General features: G+C 40.3%; 1 protein-coding gene across 4 annotated transcripts in view; it reads left to right on the plus strand.

Annotated features, from left to right (window-relative positions):
* Positions 1 to 23865, plus strand: part of acot7 (acyl-CoA thioesterase 7) — a 217199-nt gene that overhangs the window by 36188 nt on the left and 157146 nt on the right. For all 4 annotated transcript variants that reach the window (XM_051931294.1, XM_051931295.1, XM_051931293.1 and 1 more), the window contains one exon: positions 17301 to 17418. In XM_051931294.1, the coding sequence (XP_051787254.1) occupies positions 17301 to 17418 (118 nt within the window). The remainder of the gene's footprint in view (positions 1 to 17300; positions 17419 to 23865) is intronic.

Here is a 23865-nt window from a genome sequence, read left to right on the forward strand (position 1 = left end):
GAAAGTTTGCTTGAATCACTCAACCTGTGCAATAGCTTGTAACCAATGTGGGCTCATTTTTATATGATGTAGTAAATGGAGCAAATTTCATTTAGCTGCAACATATACATACTGTATATGTATGTGTACTTTTCTACTTTTATTTTTCTATGTTTATTTATTGATCACTCCTATTACTTTATTTTATGTGGATTCCTTCCCTGGACACACTTACTTTTACAACGTGGGCATGGATTTTAACACGCCGAGACTCGCCTATTCAAGTACTCAACTTCGGGCGCTGAGAACAAATGCCAGTGCCGGTGTGGTTCCACATTTACCCGACGAGGTAAGAAGGCGGTATCGTGGCAGCAGAGCCGGCACTAAGCTAAAAAAGAAGCGGCTTGCGAGAAAGTGGCGTTTCAAGCCTTCGGTGCCTTCTGTGATTCTGGGGAATGTAAACTCAATCTCAAATAAGATCGACGAACTGGCTGCGCTGGTGAAAAATGTAAGGACCTACAGAGAATGCAGTTTGTTGTGTTTTTGCGAAACCTGGCTAAATAACACCATCCCAGATGCCAACGTGGAGCTATCCGGGTTTAGCACAGTTAGAGCGGACAGAGATGCAAGTACCTGTGGTAAGCACAAAGGAGGAGGACTCGCTCTCTATGTTAATACACAGTGGTGTCACTCTGGACATGTTAACGTCAAAATCTCCACTTGCTGCAGGGATATCGAACTGTTGGCCGTAAGTTTACGTCCCTACTATTTGCCCAGAGAGTTTGGACATGTCATTGTTGTTATTGTATACATTCCTCCTCGGGCAGACGAGGAGTCAGCGAGTGACATCATCCATTCCGCTGTTGCTAAGTTACAAACGCAGCACCCTGAGGCGCTTGTGCTAATCGCTGGAGACTTTAACCATGTGACGCTGGACAAAACATTACCTGCATTCTCCCAGTATGTGCACTGTAACACCCGGGGAAATAAGACTATTGATTTACTTTAACGTTTGCATAAAGACGCATACAGCGCCACCCCGCTGCCTGCGCTTGGGAAAGCAGATCATAACCTGGTTCTGCTTCAGCCTCACTATAAACCAAAAGTTAGAGTCCTACCTGTAACCACACGATCATTCAGGAAGTGGACTCCGGAGGCTGAGAATACTCTGAAAGAATGTTTTGGAACTACAGACTGGGATATCCTGCAGGGATCTCATAGTGAGAACATTGAGGAAGTTGTTGACTGCACTACTGACTACATCAACTTCTGTATGGACATTGTAGTTCCAGTAAGAACAGTACGCTGCTATGCTAACAACAAGCCATGGATTACAAGTGACATCAAGGGCCTTTTGAATCAGAAGAAAAGGGCTTTTAAAGACGGTGATCAGCATGAGCTCAAGCGCGTGCAGAAGGAACTCCGAGTCCAACTCAGGGCGGCGAAGGAGCAGTACAGGAGAAAGCTGGAGCAGAAGTTGCAGAATAACAGCATGAAGGAAGTGTGGGATGGGATGAAGATCATCACTGGCTGCAGCTCGAAGCGGGGTGCCACCATTGAGAGAGACGTGAAGAGAGCAAACCAAATGAACAACTTTTTTAACAGGTTTGACCACCCTAACCCACTCTCACTCTCACCTCGGAGTACTGCACCCTCCACACATCCTTCTGCTGATACCAGCATAGGAAAGACATCCCCACCCATAATTACAACAGCGCAAGTGAGCAGAGAGCTGAGGAGACTTCGTGCCAGCAAAGCAGCGGGTCCAGATGGAGTATCGCCACGACTGCTGAAGGTCTGTGCATCGGAGCTGGGGGGTCCTCTACAGCGCATCTTCAACCTGAGCCTGGAACAGGGGAGAGTCCCGAGGCTTTGGAAAACATCTTGTATCACCCCAGTCCCAAAGGTATCACGTCCTAGTGAGCTGAATGACTTTCGGCCTGTTGCTCTGACATCACATGTGATGAAGACCATGGAGAGGCTGCTGCTTCACCACCTTAGGCCACAGGTTCAACACGCCCTTGACCCTCTGCAGTTTGCATATCAGGAGAAGGTGGGAGCGGAAGATGCCATCATCTATATGCTACATCGATCCCTCTCTCACTTGGACAGAGGCAGTGGTGCTGTAAGAATTATGTTTCTAGACTTCTCTAGCGCCTTCAACACAATCCAACCTCTGCTCCTTAGGGACAAGCTGACAGAGATGGGATTAGATTCATACCTAGTGGCATGGATCGTGGACTATCTTAAAGACAGACCTCAGTATGTGCGTCTTGGGAACTGCACGTCTGACATTGTGGTCAGCAACACAGGAGCGCCACAAGGGACTGTACTTTCTCCGGTCCTGTTCAGCCTATATACATCGGACTTCCAATACAACTCGGAGTCCTGTCATGTGCAAAAGTTCGCTGATGACACTGCTATTTTGGGCTGTATCAGGAATGGGCTGGAGAAGGAGTATAGGGACCTAATCAATGACTTTGTTAAATGGTCCGACTCAAACCACCTACACCTGAACACCAGCAAAACCAAGGAGCTGGTGGTGGATTTTAGGAGGCCCAGACCCCTCATAGACCCAGTGATCATCAAAGGTGACTGTGTGCAGATGGTGCAGACCTATAAATATCTGGGAGTGCAGCTGGATGATAAATTAGACTGGACTGCCAATACTGATGCGCTGTGCAAGAAAGGACAAAGCCGGTTATACTTCCTTAGAAGGCTGGCTTCCTTCAACATCTGCAATAAGATGCTGCAGATGTTCTATCAAACAGTTGTGGCGAGCGCCCTCTTCTACGCAGTGGTGTGCTGGGGAGGCAGCATTAAGAGGAAAGACGCCTCACGCCTGGACAAACTGGTGAGGAAGGCAGGCTCTATTGTTGGCATGGAGCTGGACAGTTTAACATTTGTGGCAGAGCGAAGGGCGCTCAGCAGGCTCCTATCAATTATGGAGAATCCACTGCATCCACTAAATAATGTCATCTCCAGACAGAAGAGCAGCTTCAGTGACAGACTGCTGTCACTGTCCTGCTCCACAGACAGATTGAGGAGATCGTTCCTCCCCCAAACTATGCGACTCTTTAATTCCACCAGGGGGGGTAAACGTTAATATTTAACATTATACATAGTTATTGTCTGTTTTTTCACCTGTATTATTATCATTCTTTAATTTAATATTATTTATTGTATCAGTATGCTGCTGCTGAAGAATGTGAATTTCCCATTGGGATTAATAAAGTATCTATCTATCTATCTATCTATCTATCTATCTATCTATCTATCTATCTATCTATCTATCTATCTATCTATCTATCTATCTATCTATCTATCTATCTATCTATCTATCTATCTATCTATCTATCTATCTATCTATCTATCTATCTATCTATCTATCTATCTATCTATCTATCTATCTATCTATCTATCTATCTATCTATCTATCTATCTATCTATCTATCTATCTATCTATCTATCTATCTATCTATCTATCTATCTATCAAGACCATTCAGCTGCTCCACATGTACAGTATGTGACCTGCTTATATTCTAATGGCAATGATATCTTACTGCAGTGTCATTTCCTGTATTTGTCTTTTGCAGTTTCATGGCATTGATGACACTGTCGTTAACCATGAAATACACTTTTTTTTTTTTCCTCTCTCCCACACCCCAGACATGGCGGCGTAATTGCAGCACGTAATTGCAGCAGCTCGGTGCTCTCCCCTTCGGAGTTTTGTTTTGTTTTGTGTGTGTTGATTTTAGTTAGTTTTACATCCTGTTGGGCGAACATATACTACAACCAAGACTATCTTAAGATCGGTGTCTGCTATGTGGGGAGTGTTACGGTGGAATTCATTCACTTGCACAGCGTTCCGGTGGATATAGCCAGGACACCCGGCTCCCCGTGGATTACCATCCCTGGAGGCCGACGAAGGCGGCGCAGAGAGAGGAAGCAGAAGCGAGGCTGCAGGGCCGACACGCTAGCTAGACTACGGAGATAGCCTCACAAACCTCCACTTCTAAGCCTTTTCCTCGCTAATGCCAGATGTATTGTCAAGATGGATGAACTGAGGCTTCAGGTTGCATCAGACCGCATGATCAAGGACAGTTGCTTGTTTGTGTTCATGGAAACCTGGCTTCATTCATACATACCGGACATTGAGCTAACAGACCATACATTGTGGCACTACAACAGGACAAGAGACTCTGGTAAGAGCAGAGGAGGGGGTTTGTGTGTGTACTTCAATAATAACTGGTGCACGGACGCAGCGATTGTGGATAGCCATTGCTCCTCTGACTTAGGTCTACATTTCACAGTCATGTACTCCATCTATTTACCGCTGGGGGTTCAATTTGGTAATGATCACCGTTGTTTACACACTACCAGCTGCTAATGCTTACTTGGCTCTGAGACATTTATACAGCAGCATTAGCAGCCAACAGAGCCGTTACCCTGATGCAGTGTTCATTATTGCAGGGAACTTTAATCACGTGGATTTAAAAGCAGTGATCCCCAAACTCCACCAGCACGTAAAGTGTGCTACTAGAGGAGCCAACACACTAGACAAGGTCTACTCAAACATCAAGCTCTCGCTTCAAAAGGACTAACTGGGACATTTTTGAAAATCCAGACCTGGAACTCTACACAGTGTATTGTTTTACATCAAAACCTGCATTGACACTGTTACAGTGGAGAAACGTATCTGTGTCTATCCAAACCAGAATCCCTGGATGAGAGGTTCAGTGGCTGCTAAAGGAAAGGAACACTGCCTTTAGGTGTGGTGACAAAGCTCTCTACAGCATGACACGGTCCAACCTGAAGAGAGGCATCAGAAAGGCTAAGAAGGACTACAGAAGAAAGATTGAGGGGCACCTGGACAGGAGCAGCAGGCAGGTATGGCAGGAAGTCCAGCACTTCATCAACTACAGGACCAGTCATGGAGCTGCTGAAGGTGACGCCTCAATAGCATAGGAGCTGAACCACTTCTTTGCTCACTTTGAGGTGGAACTACCAGAGGCAGCTGTTACACATGCAGCAGCAGCAGCAGCTCGCATCACCCATCACCCCCTCCCTTAGGGTGGAGGAACACGAGGTGAGACGCTCGCTCCAGGCTGTCCATCCTAGGAAGGCAGCAGGTCCTGATGGTGTCCCTGGATGTGTGTTGAGGAGCTGTGCAGAGCAGCTGGCTGGGGTCTTTACAAAGATCTTTAACCTGTCACTGTCCCAGGCCTCCATTCCTCCCTGTCTGAAATTCTCCATCTTACTCCCTTTACCAATAAAATCACCCATAACCTGCCTGAATGACTATCGGCCAGTAGCGCTCATCCCGGTGTTGATGAAGTGTTTTGAGAGACTGGTCCTGAATCATATGTTCTTCATCTCTCCCACTTTTGATGCACACCAATTTGCTTACAGGGCTAACAGGTCTACTGAGGACGCTGTTACTGCTGCTCTCCTTGCTACCCTGTCCCATCTGGAGCACCAGGGGAGCTATGTACGCCTCCTCTTTATTAATTTTAGCTCTGCTTTTAACACCATCGTCCCTCTGATTGGTGTGCAAGCTGCTATCCTTGGGACTCCTGTATTCCACCTGTTTATGGATTAAAGTCTTCCTGACAGACTGCACACAAAGGGTTAGGATGGGCCCTCGCATCTCTTCGGCCATCAGCACTGCCTCTACTCGGGGCTGTGTGCGGAGTTCCCTGCTCTTCACACTGTACACACATGACTGTGCCCCCGCCCACCATAGCAACGCCATTGTCAGATTTGCAGACGACACCACTGTGGCGGGGCTCATTTCTGGGGAGGATGAGTCCGCCTACAGGGACTAAGTGGAGTGGCTGACAGCATGGTGCACTGACAACAACCTGCCCCTAAACACAATTAAGACCAAGGAGCTCGTTGTGGACTTCAGGAAAAAGAAAACAGACATCAAACCACTCTACATCAGAGGGGACTGTGTGGAGAGAGTGTCAGACTTCCACTTCCTCGGGAGTCCACATCATGGAAGACCTGTCATTGGGTGTGAACACAGCTTAGTTTCTGCTGATCCTTCTTCGCAAGCTATTTCCTGAGAGTCCTCAGGAAAAGTAACATCCCCCAAAAACTGCTGGTGTCTTTCTATTACTGCTCTATTGAGAGTATCCTGTGCTACTCCCTCTGCGTGTGGTTTTCCAGCTGCACAACAGTGCAGAGGAAAACACTTCAGCAGATCATCGGCTGTTCTTTACCCTCTCTGGATGAACTGCACAGCTCTCGCTGCCTCAGGAAAGCAGAAAATATCTTAAGACTCCTCACACCACATTCATGACATGTTCCAACTGTTGCCATCAGGCAAAAGATATAGGAGCATCAAAACAGACTAATAGACTAACAGTTTCTAACCTGTTGCTATTAGGGCACTGAATGCCACCTAATCCCCTCCAATGCAGCAGTGCAATAGATGACATCTTGCGCAATAGTGTTTCATGTGCAATTTAAGGTCTTATGTTTTAATGTTTGTTTTACCTTATTTCTTCTTATCCTTTTGTAATTACTAGGGGGCTTCGCTCGCCAACCCCTGTGTTTGGTTTTACGGATACACTTAAGTTTTTTTTTTTTTTTCTTTGAATTGTTGCTATTTCATTAGTTTCACTTTTATTTCAGAACTTCTGTAAAAACAATATTTGTAATCTTGCGAGTCCCAATATGCTGAATCTTTTTAATGAGGTCAGGACAGGTTTCTCTGTTTGGAATTTCAGCATAGACAAAACGATCTACATCATCAGCATTTAACAATTTTTTTTTTTACAAAGTAACAAAGTAAGTAGAGTTCTGCATTGGACTCCTGTCTGTAAAGTAGTGCTATTTTCCTCTCACAGTTCCAAAGGTACATGGGTTTACCAAGGTGATACCCCAGCTTTTGTCTAGGTTTTTGTACAAGGGCTAGACAGAACATTTTTGAAATTCTCAAGATTCTTTATTTGTCACATGCATAGTTATACAGGACAACACGCAGTGAAATGCATCCTGATCCGCTTATCAAAACTGTGCAAAGTTAGAAGAATATCAGTTAGATTAACAAAGTCATAGATTGAAAGATAACAGTATAGTAGAACATAATAAGTAAAATTATGTGAATAAAGTAGAATTAAGTGTTAAGGTGGAATAGTGTAGTAATTATTGTGCAAAACCAAAGTTAGACTGGTGCATAGTTAAATGAGGCACTTCGTTTGTTTGCGCTATTGCGATCTTTACTTTCTTTTTTTATATTTTCTAATTTTCCTACTTTCATATCCTTTAACTTTCTCCACATGTGTATAGCGCCTTTTTTTTTTTTTTTTTTTTGAGCCTTTCTAATTTCACTGGTTTCATAGACTCTAACCTGCTCTGCATGTGTTTAGCGCCAACGCTTGTAAACGTCATTATGAAGTACTACTTTGTCATTTTCCTCATTGTCTTTTAATTCTGAGCCGTACAATACATAGAACAGAATAAATCCTCAATACAGTATAAAAATAAAAATTCTAGAAATACTAGGATTAGAATTTCACATTAGATGGTGTCACATAATATGATTTGGATTTGTTTTAAGTCCTGGAGACCTCATTCATCAAGCTGCCTCCCCCATTTTGCCATTCCACATCTGAAATAACGCTAATCCGATGAAAGAACCCCTCATTCCCACGTCCCCATTCGTCAGGGATGACTTTACCTTAGGCAGGCAACCTACAATTTAAAGAGATTATTTTCTTGGAAATTGTTACATCTGTATTATTTTCACTTTTACTTTAAAAACTTTTGTAAAAACAATACTTGTCCTTTATTTTTGGCCACGTGCGTGGTTACATCTTTCTTCCCTGCTTGTGTTGTGAAGGGTGTTGCAGCTGAACGTACACTAAAGATATGCCTTTAGATCATTTGCTGTCTTTTGCTCCTTGCTAGCTGCCTCTTCTGCCTGTTGCATGTCGTTGTTTTTAGAGCTTGGAACACATGATGCTTGCCTGCCAAAAGCAATCCAACAACTGCTAGCTTAGAGGTCTGTTGACTTGTTTTAAATGATGGCTCACTGCCTGGTCTCGCGTGACGTTGTAAAAGCAATACCTGTCTTTTATTACTGGCCCCGGGTGTGATTGAATTCTTTCTTGCAGGATGTATAACGCTGCTCGCGTTTTCTAAATTTGCACCTAGATTATTGTTTTTCTTTTTAGCATTTTTTTTCTCTCCATCGCTTTTGGGTCTTTTTTTCTCCGCCCTTTTCTTTCTTCTTCGTTTAATCGTCGACATTTCATCTCTGCCCTATTCATTTCATTTCTACCCTATTCATTTCTACTGTATTGACCATATACACATTATATGCACTGAGAGCCCTGGAGCTGTGTGTGCTGCATGACTGCCTTTACACTACTGATTTTGTTTTTTTTTTTATATTGCTTGTAAGTAGGGTGTGTCTTGCAAGACTCTTGTTCTGTGTTCCCGTGAGACACACCGTGGCAGGTCTCTTTCGTCTCGCGGGTCTTTAAATTATCTTCCAAGAAGATCACGTATCGTAGACTATCAGGACAGGATTTCTTTTTATAATAGATATTTATTTATATTTTGACACTGCAGGGATAGCACCTAATTCCGTTGTATTTGTTACAATGACAATAAAGATATTCTGACTTCAGTTGCAGTCAGCTCCACAGAGTATCAGTGACAACAAGCACACATACTCATTGTCTGGAGAAACCTCAGATACTGTAAATGTAAATGTTTTATAACCTACTCTGTATATTACCGAGAACTTCATTTTTATAGCTGCAACAGCCATGGAGGAGGAGAAGAGTATGTTTTATATATATATTAATATATATATATATAAAATAAAAAAAAATATGCAGCATGAAGCTTGTTGTCATTGACTGCTGCGAAAGAGTGGCCAAGTAATTACAACTGAAAATTAATATTTTTCCAAAACTTAACCAAGTCCTTTCACTCATTTTGAGTACATCTTTTTTTAATGGTGAATGCTCTGCTGGTACAAGCAAGTGTGAGTAGGTTTCTGTTTTAATCACTTTGTGTCAGTACTGCTCTATGGTCTACCAAATTTGCATCCACAACTATCTCTTTTTTTACTCTATTTTGCGGTACCAAGCAGACCAGTTCTGCAACTCTTCTTTCTTTTTTTGTTGTTCTGGAGGAATGTGAAGCCAGGGCTGCTTTCACAGCTAAAGCATTTTTGAAATGAACACAAAAGGAAAGTTCAGAGAACATTCAGAAATGTTTTTCTCATACTTGGCAGCATTCATTGCTACTTTTTTTTATGCTAGGTGCTTATGTTCTTGTAGCCTGGAACCTTTTTTGGGAGAGATGGGAGCCCTGATATTATTGTGAGCCAAAGAAAAATGAGATGATTGCAAAAAGTAACAGGCAAAAGAGTGATCAAGGGATAAGGAAAATCTAATGACATCAATAACCATAACAATCAACATTACTTGGAAAATTTGAAATATACCTAAACAAAAACAAAAGATTAAAATGAGTGAACGCATTCAAAATCACTTGTTTGTAATTTACAAGATAAGTTTTTATTGCACATGTCCTGAAATCTTTTAAACAATCACCAACAAAAACTTTCACTTTCAAAAAAGCTAGATGCCATTTCAAAACAGAACCATGCACTAATTTGTCATAACTGAAGATGCCAGGGTATGTTAGTGATTCTCTGATGGATCATTCAAAAATCCTAGCAGCTGAGAAGATTCTGAATTTAAGATGTCTTCAGCAGCTCAAGATCACGAGTTGCAGCACAAGATCACGAGTTGTGAAAGTATTCACTTAAGAATCAGGATGGTCTAATTAGTGGTAAACTTAAATTAGGATGGTGACATTAGTACTTTTTGAGAAGTGCTATGATGTCGTCAACAGTTAAAGTGCACACACTTGATATTTCATGCAAACAGTGTGTTATTTTGCTTGGTTCTTTGCCATTAGAATGGTGACCTCCATTGGGTCGGGCCCTTTGCCCTTTCAATAATATCTAGATCATTACGTTTCTTACATTATTTTTTAACTGGTTGTCTCACTGGTTGGTAGATTAGAGTTATGATTATGTGGCTGTTCAATTGTTTAAACAAGTGTGGTATTATCAATATGAAGCTTGGCATGGTGTTTTTTTGAGTTTGCTAATACAGTACCTTGAAAGACTTTGGATGTATAATTTAAGCATCTGTTCTGTTAACCACAAAGAACATGTCTGCAGTCACTCTGTAACAAAGACTTTAATGGATGTGCCTTCACATTCTGATGCAGGATCCTCAAAACTCTGAATCAAATGCAAAACTCCTACATAGGCCTGAAAGTTTAATGAAAACCTCTAAGAGCCAAAAAAGCCTGACCTCCTTCTCTGCTTCAGCAAGAGATAGTGAAAATTTTAATTTAAGGAATTGAGAGGAAACATGTTCAGAAATACAAGCAGAAGTCATTACTAAAAAATCAAACCAGTCTGTCATCAAGCTAAGAACATAGATCTAAAGTTCCAAGATCATAATGCCAAAAAGAGATTTGTTAACTTGGAGAATTTTTAATGCACAATTTACACACCAATACCATTTTTACCCAAAATACGATGAATTGGGCATGTACTCAACAACATTTATATGGTCCCACCAATGATGTCATGTGTCGTGCACTACTGGTTGGTTAGGGGATTGACTGCCATTGCAATAGCTGACATGATTGCTACAAAATGGCAATGCCTATAAACAAAATGGTGTTATAGAAGAACCCTAAAAATGTTGAATTCTCTCAGGACAACAGCTAGAGATAAACTTCAGAATCAGATCATTTATCCAACCCGCTATATCCTAACTACAGGGTCATGGGGTCTGCTGGAGCCAATCCCAGCCAACACAGGGCGCAAGGCAGGAAACAAACCCCGGGCAGGGCACGCACACACACCCACACACCAAGCACACACTTTAAAATCGCCAATGCACCTCACCTAACCTGCATGTCTTTGGACTGTGGGAGGAAACCCACGCAGACACAGGGAGAACATGCAAACTCCACGCAGGGAGGACCCGGGAAACGAACCTGGGTTTCCTAACTGCAAGGCAGAAGCACTACCTGCTTCGCCACGGTGTTGCCCGAGATTTTTTTTTTTTTTTAATAATAATAAAAAACGTTAAGTCATATAGAACTGCAAAAAACTTTTTTTTTTTTTTTTTTTTTATGTAAAACAAAAACCCTAATTATAATGGCTGGGGACTTTAATTGTGTTTTAAATCCACTCTTAGATAGGACTCCTGTCACAGGGGGGATGACATCGAACACTGCAAAGACAATTACAATTTGTAACCGACCACAACTTATCAGAACCCCTGGAGGTTTCTAAACCCAAACTCAAGAACATATTCATTCTACTCACCAGTGCATCATAGCTACTCAAGAATTGATTATTTCTTTACAAATAATAATTTCTTGCCTACGATTAAATCTTGCAAATACGACACAATTGTTATCTCCGACCATGCACCTCTAGTCTTGGAGCTAAAATCATTATGCCCCTCACATTCACCTCGCAGATGGCGTCTTAACCCACTTCTATTAGCAGGCGAGAACTGTACAGAATTTATATCCAAACAAATCAGCTTCTTCCTAGAGACAAACACACCCTCAGAGGTTTCTGCAGGAACACTCTGAGGAAACTCTAAAGGCCTTCTTAAGAGGACAGATTATTTCATATCTTTCCCACAGAAATAAATTAGAAACCAAGAAAGTGTCAGAGCTAAGAAGCGAAATTACTAGAATAGATGAAGAACAAGCCAGGCGTCCAAGTGAGGCTCTTCATAGGAAAAGGCAGGCTCTGCATACAGAACTCAACATCTTAACAACTAAAACTGAACAACTTATTTATAAATCAAGACATCATTACTATGAACACGGAGAGAAAGCTAATAAGCTTTTAGCTCAACAAATCCACAAGCAAGAAGTTCGCAATGCAATCCCAGTAATCACCAACACGAATGGAGATGAAATCATTGACCATAAAAATATAATGTACACATTTAGAGACTACTATAAAACCTTATATTCTACTGAGATTAAAGAAGACAACACACAATCTAATGCATTTCTGGATACATTACAGATACCACAAATATACTTTTAGTGCTGATGAACTGGATAAACTTCTGACCCTATCAGAATTACTAGATACTGTAAAGTCACTTCAAGGCGGGAAATCAGCAGGCCCTGATGGCTACCCTGTAGAATATTATAAGAAATTCTCCACTCGGCTAGCTCCACTCTTATTGGCAACATTTACAGAAGCTAGAGACAATCATATTCTACCTCAAACCTTTTGTCAAGCATTAATCAGTTTTTCCTAAACAAAATAAGGACTTGATACAATGTGCATCATACAGACCAATTTCACTTCTGAATAATGATGTTAAGATACTCTAAAAAATTATAGCTAGGAGGATGGAGAAAGTGCTGCCTTCGGTAATATCACAGGATCAAACTGGATTTATTAAAGGCCGACACTTATCTTCCAGTTTTCGACGCCAGTTTAATGTAATATATTCACTTGCAAAGTCAAACACCCCGGAGATGATGATATCATTGGATGCAGAAAAAGCATTTGATATGATTTGAATGGAACTACCTTTTCACTGCATTGGAGAAATTTGGGTTTGGCCCGAATATTTGTGCATGGATCAAACTATTGTATACCAATCCAGAAGCTTCAGTTTGTATTAACATTTGTTCAGACTACTTTAAACTAGAACGTGGCACCAGACAAGGATGCCCCTTGTCACCACTGCGGTTTGCTATCGCCATTGAACCACTGGCGGTCCACTGTTAAAATTCTTATCAGATAAAGGGGATTATCAGAGAAGGACTGGAACAGCAAATTTTGGTTTTGTATATATCAGACCTAGAAAACACTGTACCTGCAGTTTTAACAGCACTTACAGAATTTCAAAAGATCTCTGGTCTCAGAATTAATTTGAATAAAAGTGTGCTCTTTCCAGTGAATTCTCAAGCATATAATATTAGAATACCTAGGGGTAAATATCACAAGTAAACATAAAGCTCTTTATCAACAAAATTTCGCCGTCTGTATGGAAAAAATTAAGCAAGACTTGCATAGATGGTCAACCCTTCATCTCACTCTAGCTGGAAGAATTAACGTTGTTAAAAAAAAAAAAAAAAAGCTTAGGAAGGATATTCATCTTATTTCAAAACATTCCAATATATATCAATAAATCATTTTTTAAGCAATTAGATTCAACCATAACCTCATTTATTTGGAACTCAAAACATTCACGTATCCGAAGAGCGACCCTACAAAGACCGCAGGCAGCAGGTGGCATGGCTCTACCTAATTTTCAGTTTTATTACTGGGCAGCAAACATACAAGCCATAAAAACCTGGACACAAATAATTGAACGAACATACACAGGGTTTGTCTGCAATAAAAGTAAAATCCTGCAGTACTTCTTTATATTCCCTGCTCTGCGCTCCAATAAATGCAAGTTATCGCAAATATACTAATAACCCAATTGTGCTTCACTCACTCAGAACATGGAACCAATTTAGAAAGCAATTCAAGATGGAAAATCTTTTATCTGTGGCACCGCTGCTGGAGAATCGCCTCTTTCAACCCTCGCAAACCTATCTAGTTTTTAATATCTGGAAAAGTTTTGGGATTAAATTGCTCAGATCTTTATACAGATAATATATTTGGTTCCTTTGAACAATTACAATCCAAATTTAACCTTCCAGCTACATATTTCTTTCACTATCTTCAAATTAGAAACTTTGTTAAACAGAACCTGCCCGATTTTCCTCATCTCGTACCCTCCACCATGCTGGAAAAAAATACTGCTCAATTTCAAGGACTTAGACACCATTTCTGCAATATATAAAATTTTATTAGAGTCCCTTCCTTTCAAAGATCCAAGAGGACATTGGGAAAAAGATCTCTTAATTAATATATCAGAAAAGGAGTGGAAGGTAGCAATGCAGAGAATTCAGTAGAGCTCCATATGTGCAAAGCATAGAATTATTCAACTCAAAATTATATATCGAGCTAATCTGTCTCGCTTAAAACTGTCCAAAATGTTTCCAGGGCAAGACCCAACCTGCGAACGCTGCAGCCAAGCTCCTGCCTCACGGGGTCACATGTTTTGGGCATGCACCAAATTAACATCATTTTGGACCAAAATTTTTAAGTGCCTTTCAGACAGCCTTGGTGTCACAATCCCTCCTAACCCATTAATAGCGGTGTTTGGTGTTGGATTTGAAGTGGAGAAGGACAAGCAAACTGTGATTGCATTCACTACACTTTTGGCACGCAGACTTATTTTGTTAAATTGGAAGAATCCTAACTCTCCTTTTATAAGTTAGTGGGAAACCGATGTTTTATATTATTTGAAATTGGAAAAAATCAAATTCTCAGTTAGAGGATCAGTACAGATTTTTTTCAAAACCTGGCTGGATCTAATCAAGAATTATTCTTATTCTAAAATATTATTTCCGCATTTCCTTCTCCATTTATCTCTTTTGCCCTATTAAACTCAACAATTTAGGTATGTTTACAAGTATTACTCCTTTGCCCATGCTCTCCTTCTTGGGGTGGGGTTTGATTTGTTTTTCAATCCTATTTTTTATAAAAATTGATCTACTGTATTTGTAAGGAATGATTACAATAAAATTAATAATAAAAAAAAAAAAAAAACTGCCAAACTCCCCAGACACAAAAAATTAATGAGCCATATTAATCAACACCAAACCCAAGATGCAGGCTTATGGCCTGCACAAAGAGGCCAACGCTTATAAATCCAGATGGGAATCATAATTTCTCTCACCTAACGAACAAAACATACTTTATAATAGTAATGAACAAAAATAATTTAAAAACCAAACAAGAAGTTGCATCAAAAAATAGTCATGGAGTTAATATTACCTTTTTAAGAGCAATCCAAAAGTAAACAAAATCCAAAAACCATGAGAAAAGCAAACGTTTGTAATCTAGAGAATCAATATAAAAATTTACAAAAATTCAAAAAAGACAAATGAAATACAGAAACTGGACCTGAACAACACCATTGAGAGTTGATGCCTTAACACCAAACTGAGGCCAACAGGTAGACTACAGTAGTCTCCTTAGGTCATATGTGAATGCCCTATAAGATAATGGGGAATGGGACTGGGGTAGAATTAGAAAAAATAAAAAATTGTTAACAGAGAATAAACAAGGAAGTTCAAGACAATTACTCAATTTTTTCTAAAAAAGGATTGTTTTATGTTTCATAACACTTTGAAGGTGAAGGATTTGAAATTGACTGAAATGTGTACAAGTCCATGACATTTCCAGAAGGATCAATATCTATTAAGTAACGGAGGGATTCTGTTTAACTATTTGTCACAGTGAAAAATGAAGAGGTTGTTCTGGCAGGATCTGCTCATTTGAAACCATAGCTAAATTAGTGCTTGTTTTCAAATCTACATTTGTTAGACATCTAGCTCAAATATAGGTGAATTCATGTGTTTCGGCTGTGACATTGTCTTGAGATAGAAGTCCGTGCAAGTTGTTTAATTAAAAACCGCGCACTCAAGCTGGAGTTGAGCAGCAGTGTGGTGTTCATTATGGAAGCAAAGTAATTGCTTGATTGGGTCCTCTGTTCTACACCAGCACTCTGCAGATAGTAATTAGGATGCAGCTCCCAGGGTATTATAAAGGAGGCTGGAGAGAGAGAAAATATTTAAACATTAAATTGAGTGAGTATTGTGAGGAATGATTTTAGGAATGTATGGTTAGTAGCCAGTATTTTGAGGAGGTGATGAAGTCCGGGGAAACTCCGTATTGGAGCATTAAGGGCACTCCAGTAGTGGATCAGATTGCTCCTGCTGTGCTGTGAAGAGCAGGAGAGATTGGGGCGCCTAAGGATCCCATGGACTCTAAGATGGGCATGAGGAAGGTGGAGCCAGGATGTGCTGAGGGATGGTGGCTAGGATGGGTACTGTTGTGGGCTCCTAGGGATCCAGTGGATGCCACGACAAGGGGATGACCAAGCTGGGCTCAGCACCTCCTAATAGATGCTGAGGGGTGGTGGACAGGATGGGAGTCCGTGAGACGACTGTTTTCTTCAGGGTCAAGGCCCCACTGAGCAGTTACTTCCAGCTAGAAGAAGGGTGAGCGGGACGAGTCACTAGTGACTGGCCTATGAATTTTAAAGGCAATTCCAGCCTTCATTTTATCCTTTATTTTAATGTATTATTTATTTGTGGCTTTTAACTTCCTCATAATGTGTTGGATTTTGATTATTTATGAAGGCTACACTGTACTTTGAACTGATTTGTTTGAAAATAAACTTTGCATATTTTGCTCATACTCTTGTTGTTCTGTGTCCTTATTCACCCTAGTCCATCTTGATTACATGACAATCAGTTTCTCATGTTCATGGGAGTTTGCCAGCTGTGGGCAACTCGAGTATCACAGACATGCACCTCTTGCTATTCTTACCACAGTTATGTCACATGAGTCCATGTGTAAGATCCTGTCCTCAGAAGAAGGAATTGGCTGCTTCAGTTAACGGATGCATGTTTGCATGTGGTGATGGCTGTTGAAGGCTGGTGGTGAGTTGGGGTTATTCTGCTGTTGTAATACTAACACACTCATGGAAGCATCCTCAATGTGCCTGTACTTTATCCACATGCTTTGTTATTCATTGATTTGCCATTGCCATTGTCAACAGCAGTTTCCTCAGAGTTCACGTGGTGTCAGTGACCGTATGATTTATTAACTGTGCATGTGAATAACACAGTATGTATTTGAATCTATTTTCTGCTGTATGCGGATGTGGGATAAAAATGTGAAATGCCTGTTCACTGGTATAATGGAGTGGCATGGTGATTTTTCTTCAGTAATGCTTCAATATTCATCACTTACAGAAATATGTTGAAGCAAGATAGCTGTTTTATATCAGTAACTTAAATACCTGAAGCAAGCTTATATCAACTATTTAGTCCTAAGATAAGAGAGTCAAGTAAAATTATATCGATATTCACTGGGTGCTGTTTTTAATAACTAATGATTTGGGCGTTAGTGCACACTCCTGTTCCTTAAGTCTCTCATTCCTTGTTCTCCTACTTACTACCTATTAACACGTCATCTCTTCATACCTTGTATCATTCTAGCTCTCTTAAGGGAACCTCACATAGGGTCTTTGCCTACTGTGAGGTTTACTGTATGGAATTAGTCTTCCACAGTGGACAATGTCTACTGGTATATAGTCCTTGTGTTCAGTACAGCAGCTACTGACTCTGCTTTTTCTTTTTCTATCTGCAGGATTATGCGCCCGGATGATGCCAATATTGTTGGCAACGTCCACGGTGGCACCATTCTGAAGATGATTGAAGAGGCCGGAGGCATCATTAGCACTCGCCACTGTAATACACAAACAGGGGTAAGTCCTACAGTAAGATTTCATTGTGCAGTTTGCGGGGTAGCAGGGCAGCATCTTCATATGAGGAGACCAGTGGAGGCCATTAGTGTTCATGCTGTCATACATCTGTTACAAAGTATTGTTTGGTGAACTACTCACAGATGTGTTTTTAGTTCACTACCAGGACAGTAAGGAGGTTGTGTAGATCTTTTTTTAAAAAATGTTTGATACTTTATGTAATAAATTTAAAGTTGGACACTTAAACCTCATTTTTCTCATTCCTCATCTCTGTATTGAAGTGCTAGTTCTGAATTCCTTTTTGTTGTTACTCAGTTTCACCTGTAGGCCTTTGATAATTAATAATCTATAGGACTTCCACCCAGAGGATGTTAATAAATGTTGGAAATGGAAAGGTAAATTTATACTTGGTTGGTTAATAATCAGTTTTGCATTTGGCAATTCAGGTAATTAATCAAATAATTTGGTAAGGCTCCTGACTTCTTTACCTTTAATTTTCTGTATTGTAGAAGGGGTTCTCAGGTCTTTAGACTTTGTCAAAATAATTGAAGCACACTTTTTGGTTTTTAAGAAACCAAAATTATATAAACACAAGGATTATAGAAATATGACAACTGCATATATAGGTTGACATATAAGTTGGGGCACAGACTAGCAGACAAACATAACCTAGTGAGGTTGGCTGTTTATTTGCTCTTTAGAGTTCTAAATTATCTTGGCAAAGATAAATACTTTTACGATACCCAGCCTTTAAAGGTGATGTCCAATGTTGTGTGTAGTTGTTGCTGCTTCATGTTTAAGTGGATGATTTTTCTTGCGTTGGAGTGCACTCTTTCTTTTTGCTGCTTTATCCTTGGTTTGTGGTGTGCAATTCTTTTCTTCAGTTAAGCCCTTTGCTGTACCTTCTGCAACTTCAAAGGAAAGAACATTACTTTTTCTGGCACAAGAGTTTAGATTCTGAAGTTCCCTTTAAGTGATGGCTGCTATTCAGCCTTCAGTCTGGCACACTGTTTAGCTTGGCAAACTGGATCTTAACTCTCAGGTTCACAAAGAGAAGAGATTGTCGGATTCAGCTGCCCAAGGAAAAGTGTGGGTCTGCTTCCACTCCAATGAGTTCAGGGAGCAGGTTTCAGAGATTTTAAGTCATTTTGGAGGGTGAGAGCAGAGCTCCCATGGGAGTTACCTCGGACTTCCCTTGAGAGAGCCACCTGAGAGAACTAGAGAATGAGTTTAACTAGTTTTAATGGAATGTATCACCTTTCCCAAATGGGTTACAGTCACTTCCAATTACAAAATTAGTGTGTCCTCAGAGGCGCATTCCTCTGTCCATCAAAGTTATCATTTCTTGAATTATAGCTCTTTGTTCTTGAGTCCACTTTGTGTCTTCTGGCTCAAGAAGCCTTCTGAGGGGTCTCTGCAGAGATGTCGGTGCAACTCTGATTTACACCTTTGTTATCAAATGACGAAGTACAGGTATGTCCTTGTATTAGCTGGAGTTCAGTTTCTTAGTTTGGAATGCAAGGGGCGGAAGGCACAGATGGATTCCTGCACCCCCGTTAAATCTGCTTTCATAACAGGACTGGTGTGCCAGTAAAGTCTAAAGGAATGGACAATGTCCACCTTGTCCTACACACCATCAGGCTTGGTAGGCTTCAAGGATGGAGTTGTGAAGGCACCTTTAATGATAGATTATTCCTGTTTGGCTTATTTCAGCAGTTTCTTAAGCTGAACTGGGTGCTTTTAGAGTTCACTAGGCATGACCAACCAAGACATTTTTGATTGAAGTCTGTAGGCTAAACCGCTCATCACAGGTGCTGGAGCAGTACAGTAACCCCGTTTGTCATAAACAGAGCTGACTGAGAGATTTGGGTGCAGGAGGTCTAGTTTCAATATTAAAGAGTAAATTATAGACTTTAAAAAGTTAATTGATACTTCTGAACAAAAAGTCAAGAATAAACCTTCTCAGCACATAGTCAAAACATACTCTTGCATCACTTCAACTCCTTAGAGTTTATGAAAATACCAACAGTACTGTGCAAAGGTTTAGGTCATGCAAAAAGTTATTAGATTAGTTATTAGATAAACTTTAATTCCCAAGGGGAAATTTAGATGCATACAGCAGCAGAAGTGTAAAGATACGACACACAAGACAAGTAATATAATCAAACAATATATAGAAATCGATAAATGCATATTGTTCAGAAATTGTAAAATGAATTTAAAGACTATAAGCATTTAATTTGGAGCATTGGGAAAAGTGTTGAGTAGCAGTGGTCAGAAAATATCTCCAGAGGCACTTCTTAGCATACCTGTACTAAGAACCTGTGGCTAAAAGTGCTCAAGAGAGCGTGTCCTGGAGAGGAGAGGGAATGGAGCAGATTTTTCATGATGGCATCCAAGCCATTCACAACTACGAAATGCGGACCCTGTAGTCTGGAATCCATGGTGGGATTTTCATCAATGGAAACAACAGCATTTCTTATGTGCTTTGGGGAATCCTCATTCCACTGTTTTTGTTTAAATATTGCTAGCAGTTTCCTAAACTGTAAATGCAGTGTTTGTATGGGTTAGGATGAGTCCTCTAATATCTGATATTGCAATGGGGAAGTTATCAGCATTGTCAAATCTAGATGACTGAAAAGTATCTGAAAGTACCCTGTCGCACTGTACGCCCTTTTCTGGCTCATTTGTCATACAGTGCATGTCATACAGAATAGCTAGAGCCTGCATCCTGCTCTTCTGTTTGGTTTTGCCCACTGCATACCCCTGTCAGTCATTTCCGCGCTTTTGTTTTCAGACCATTATTTCTGTTACAACCGTGTGGTGTGGTACTCTGTGCTCTTGCTTTGAAGGTTTTGGTTTACTCACAAAAACTCGGCTGGCAGAGAGCTGTAGGATATGTCTGCACGTTCCCATAGATATAGGTAAATTTGGTCCTACTTTTCAAGAAGTGTTGCAGTCAAACAAACTGACTAGTGACATTGGCCATGTTGTTGCTGGAATTAGCAAGAGTAGTTACCTGGTGCTGAGACACTTGTAAAATGGTTAGAATGAGAATTAGAGTAACTGCACAGTTCAAGAGGATCCAACCACACTCCATTGGTTCATCTAGTCTTGGGCTGCCGGGAATAATGTGTCCATACTCTCTGAACTCATAGGTGATGATTTGGTTTTTTTTTTTTTTTTTTTTTTTTTTTATATATAAAACATCAGTTCAGGCTCCCCGAGGCTGGGTGGTCAGTTGTTGTGAGGGTTCTTTGTGTCGTCCTGTTTGACAGTTTCCATGGCTCTTTGATGTATATTATATTCTCCATATTTTTCAATGGGTTCCTGCTCACCAAACTGGCAAGAGACTCAGGCAGTACACTGATTTAAAAAATCACACAAGGCGAGTTGAACGTCCCGATTGCTGGAATTTTCCCTCTGTCATGGCCAGCATGTTATTTCTTACCACAGATTGAACTCCTGTGTTCCTACAGGCCGATCACAATCAAAACACCATTCCTGGCATTTCTTGGCTTGGATGTCAGTGGTTCTGCTGTACCTTGCGAGGGTCTTTGTTTATATATATATATATATATATAATATAAAAAATCTTCTGTGAGTTTCCCCTCAAGGTCTTATTACTCCTTCTGACCCTAACCTCATTCAGAAAGGTGCCAGGATGTGTGCCCACTTGACATTTGACCATTGCTGATGGTGTGCAGTGCTCTCATATAAATAATACATTTTATTTAATAGGCGCCTTTCTTAACACTCAAGGTCACCTTACAATGAAATTAAGCAACATTAGTAAAATAAAAACAGAGAATAATAATCCAAAAAGCAATAATTAGCAAACAAACAAAAATAACAGGCAGTAACAGTTCAAAATTCACAATTGGTATGCCAGTTTGAAAAGATTTTTGAGTACAGTTTTAAAATGTGTTATTGAGTCAAGTTGACGGATATGCAAGGGAAGAGAATTTCAGAGTTGTGGAGCGCTATGAGAGAATGCTTGAGCTCCCATAGAACAGAGTTTGATGTGTGGTACAGAAAGCAGAGCTGCAGATGAGGATCTGAGTGAGCGAGAGGGAGTGCAAGTCTGTAGGAGATCAGTGAGGTAGGGAGGAGTGAGGTTGTGGAGAGCTTTAAATGTTAAGAGCAGTGTTTTGTATTGTATTTTGTATTTAACAGGGAGCCAGTGAAGTTTAGAGAGAATAGGTATAATACAGTATGTTCAGTAGATTTAGAACAGGTGGTTATCCTGGCAGCAGAATTTTGAATATGTTGTAAGCGATGGATACGTTTTTGTGGGATGCCAGATAGAATAGCATTACAGAAATCTATATGTGAGGTGACTAGGGCATTAACCAATACTTCAGTACTGTTGCGTAAGAACAGGACAAAGTCTAGAAATGTTTCAGAGATGGAAGAAGACAGTCTAAGAAACATTACTTACATGGGAAGAAAAAGCGAGTACTGTCAAGAATGACGCCCAGGCTCTTCACCTGGGTAGAGATGTTTGTGTTAATATTGTTAACCTTAGCAAGTGTGGATTTGGAACCAATGAGGAGCACCTCAGTTTTATTGCTGTTTTAATTGGAGAAAATTGTGAGTCATCCATGACTTTGTCTTGAAGACATACCATAAGAGTATCTGGAGGGAAGACAGAAGTGGATTTAGTGGATAGATAAAGCTGTGTGTCATCAGCGTAACAATGAAATTTAATACCATGGTGCCGGAAGATATTACCTATTGAGAAGATATAAATGAGAAAAAGAAGCGGCCCCAAAACAGAACCCTGCGGAACTCCCTGAGTAACGACTTCATTCTTAGATTTAAAGCCCTTTACTTCAACAAATTGCTCCCTATCAGTTAGGTAGGAAGAAAACCATTGGAGGACAAGGCCACAGACTCCAAAACTAGCTAGTTGTTTCAAAAGTATCTGATGGAATATGGTATCAAATGCGGAGCTGAGGTCAAGAAGCACAAAAATTGATAAAAGTCCCATGTCAGCTGCCCGGAAAAGATCATTTGTGATTTTGACCAGGGCAGTTTCTGTGCTGTGTTTAGGACAAAACCCAGATTGAAACTGTTCTAAAAGGTTATTTTTTGAAAGCTGGGACTGAAGTTGGGAGCAAACTATCTTTTTTTTGAGAACTTTAGATATGAATGGAACATTTGAAATAGGCTGATCTCAGGATATTAGGGTCTAAAGCAGGTTTTTTCAGAATTGGAGTAATTTAGGCTGTTTTTAGTGAGAGTTGGGACCGTGCCTGTAGTAAGAGAAGAGTATAACTATAGTAGTTATCATGGGGGAAATATGTGACACAGGACTTTACAAAGCTTGTAGGTATTGGATCTAATTGGCATGTGGAAGAATTAGATTTTGTTATAAGCTTCGATATTTTCAGCTGGTAAGCTGAAATCTGAGAATAGGGTGGTTGTTAATGGAATGTAGGTGATAGTGGAGTGTCTTTTTCTGCAGAAACAGAGGAAGCAAATTGCTGATGGATTTTTTTTTTTAATTTTTGAGTTGAAGAAATCCAAATAAGTGCAGCAGTATTTTAACAGAGAGGTTATGGTAAGTGACATTTTCTGGTGGTGTAATTAGCCTTTTCATTGTAGAAAAAAGAGCTCTAGTATTATTCCCTCCTGTATTGATAATGTTATAATTGTATACAGTTTTGGCAACAGAGAGAGCATTTTTGTATTTTAACATATGATCTGAATATATTTCCTTGTGTACAACAAGACCCATCTTCTTAGCTAGGCGCTCCAACTGTTGGCCCATGGCTTTGAGCCGACGGAGTTCAGATGTAAACCAGGGAGCAGTGCGAATAAATGAAACAGTCTGTGATTTTACGGGAGCTAGTGTATCGAAGGCATAAGACAGAGCAGCATTGTAATGGTCTATGAATTCTGATGGTGTGGTAGCAGAAGGAGAAACGGGCTGGGATAGCAATACATTTTTAAGGGTCTCTGGATTTGCATGCTTGACTTTATGAAATTAAATTTCACGCTGAACCTTTAATTTATTGAGAGGTAAGCTAACATCAAATGTAATCATTTTGTGATCTGAGATAGGTAATTCAGTAGGAATAAGATTGTGAGGTGTGATACCAGAGCAGCAAACGAAGTCTAAAATATGACCCTTGTTATGAGTCAAAATTGACATATTGAATTAAAGCAGTCAAGGATTTCATTAAAATCATTTGTCAGTGCATCAGTTGGCACGTCAAAGTGTATGTTAAAATCACCCGTGAGGATGACTTTAGTAGACATTGCACACAAATGATTTAGATGAAAATAATCGCCCGGTTGCTGCCAAGTCTTCGTAAGACATAAACAGTCCATCTTAGTGTCTATGATAAAATCACCAATCAGCAGAGCTTTGTTAGAGATAGATCGAGTATTACATAATCCAAACTTCAAAGCGTCTATGGACGCATATTCTGGTGATTTTAC

This window comes from Erpetoichthys calabaricus, chromosome 8 (assembly GCF_900747795.2).
Source record: "Erpetoichthys calabaricus chromosome 8, fErpCal1.3, whole genome shotgun sequence".
Classification (NCBI taxonomy): Eukaryota; Metazoa; Chordata; class Cladistia; order Polypteriformes; family Polypteridae; genus Erpetoichthys; species Erpetoichthys calabaricus.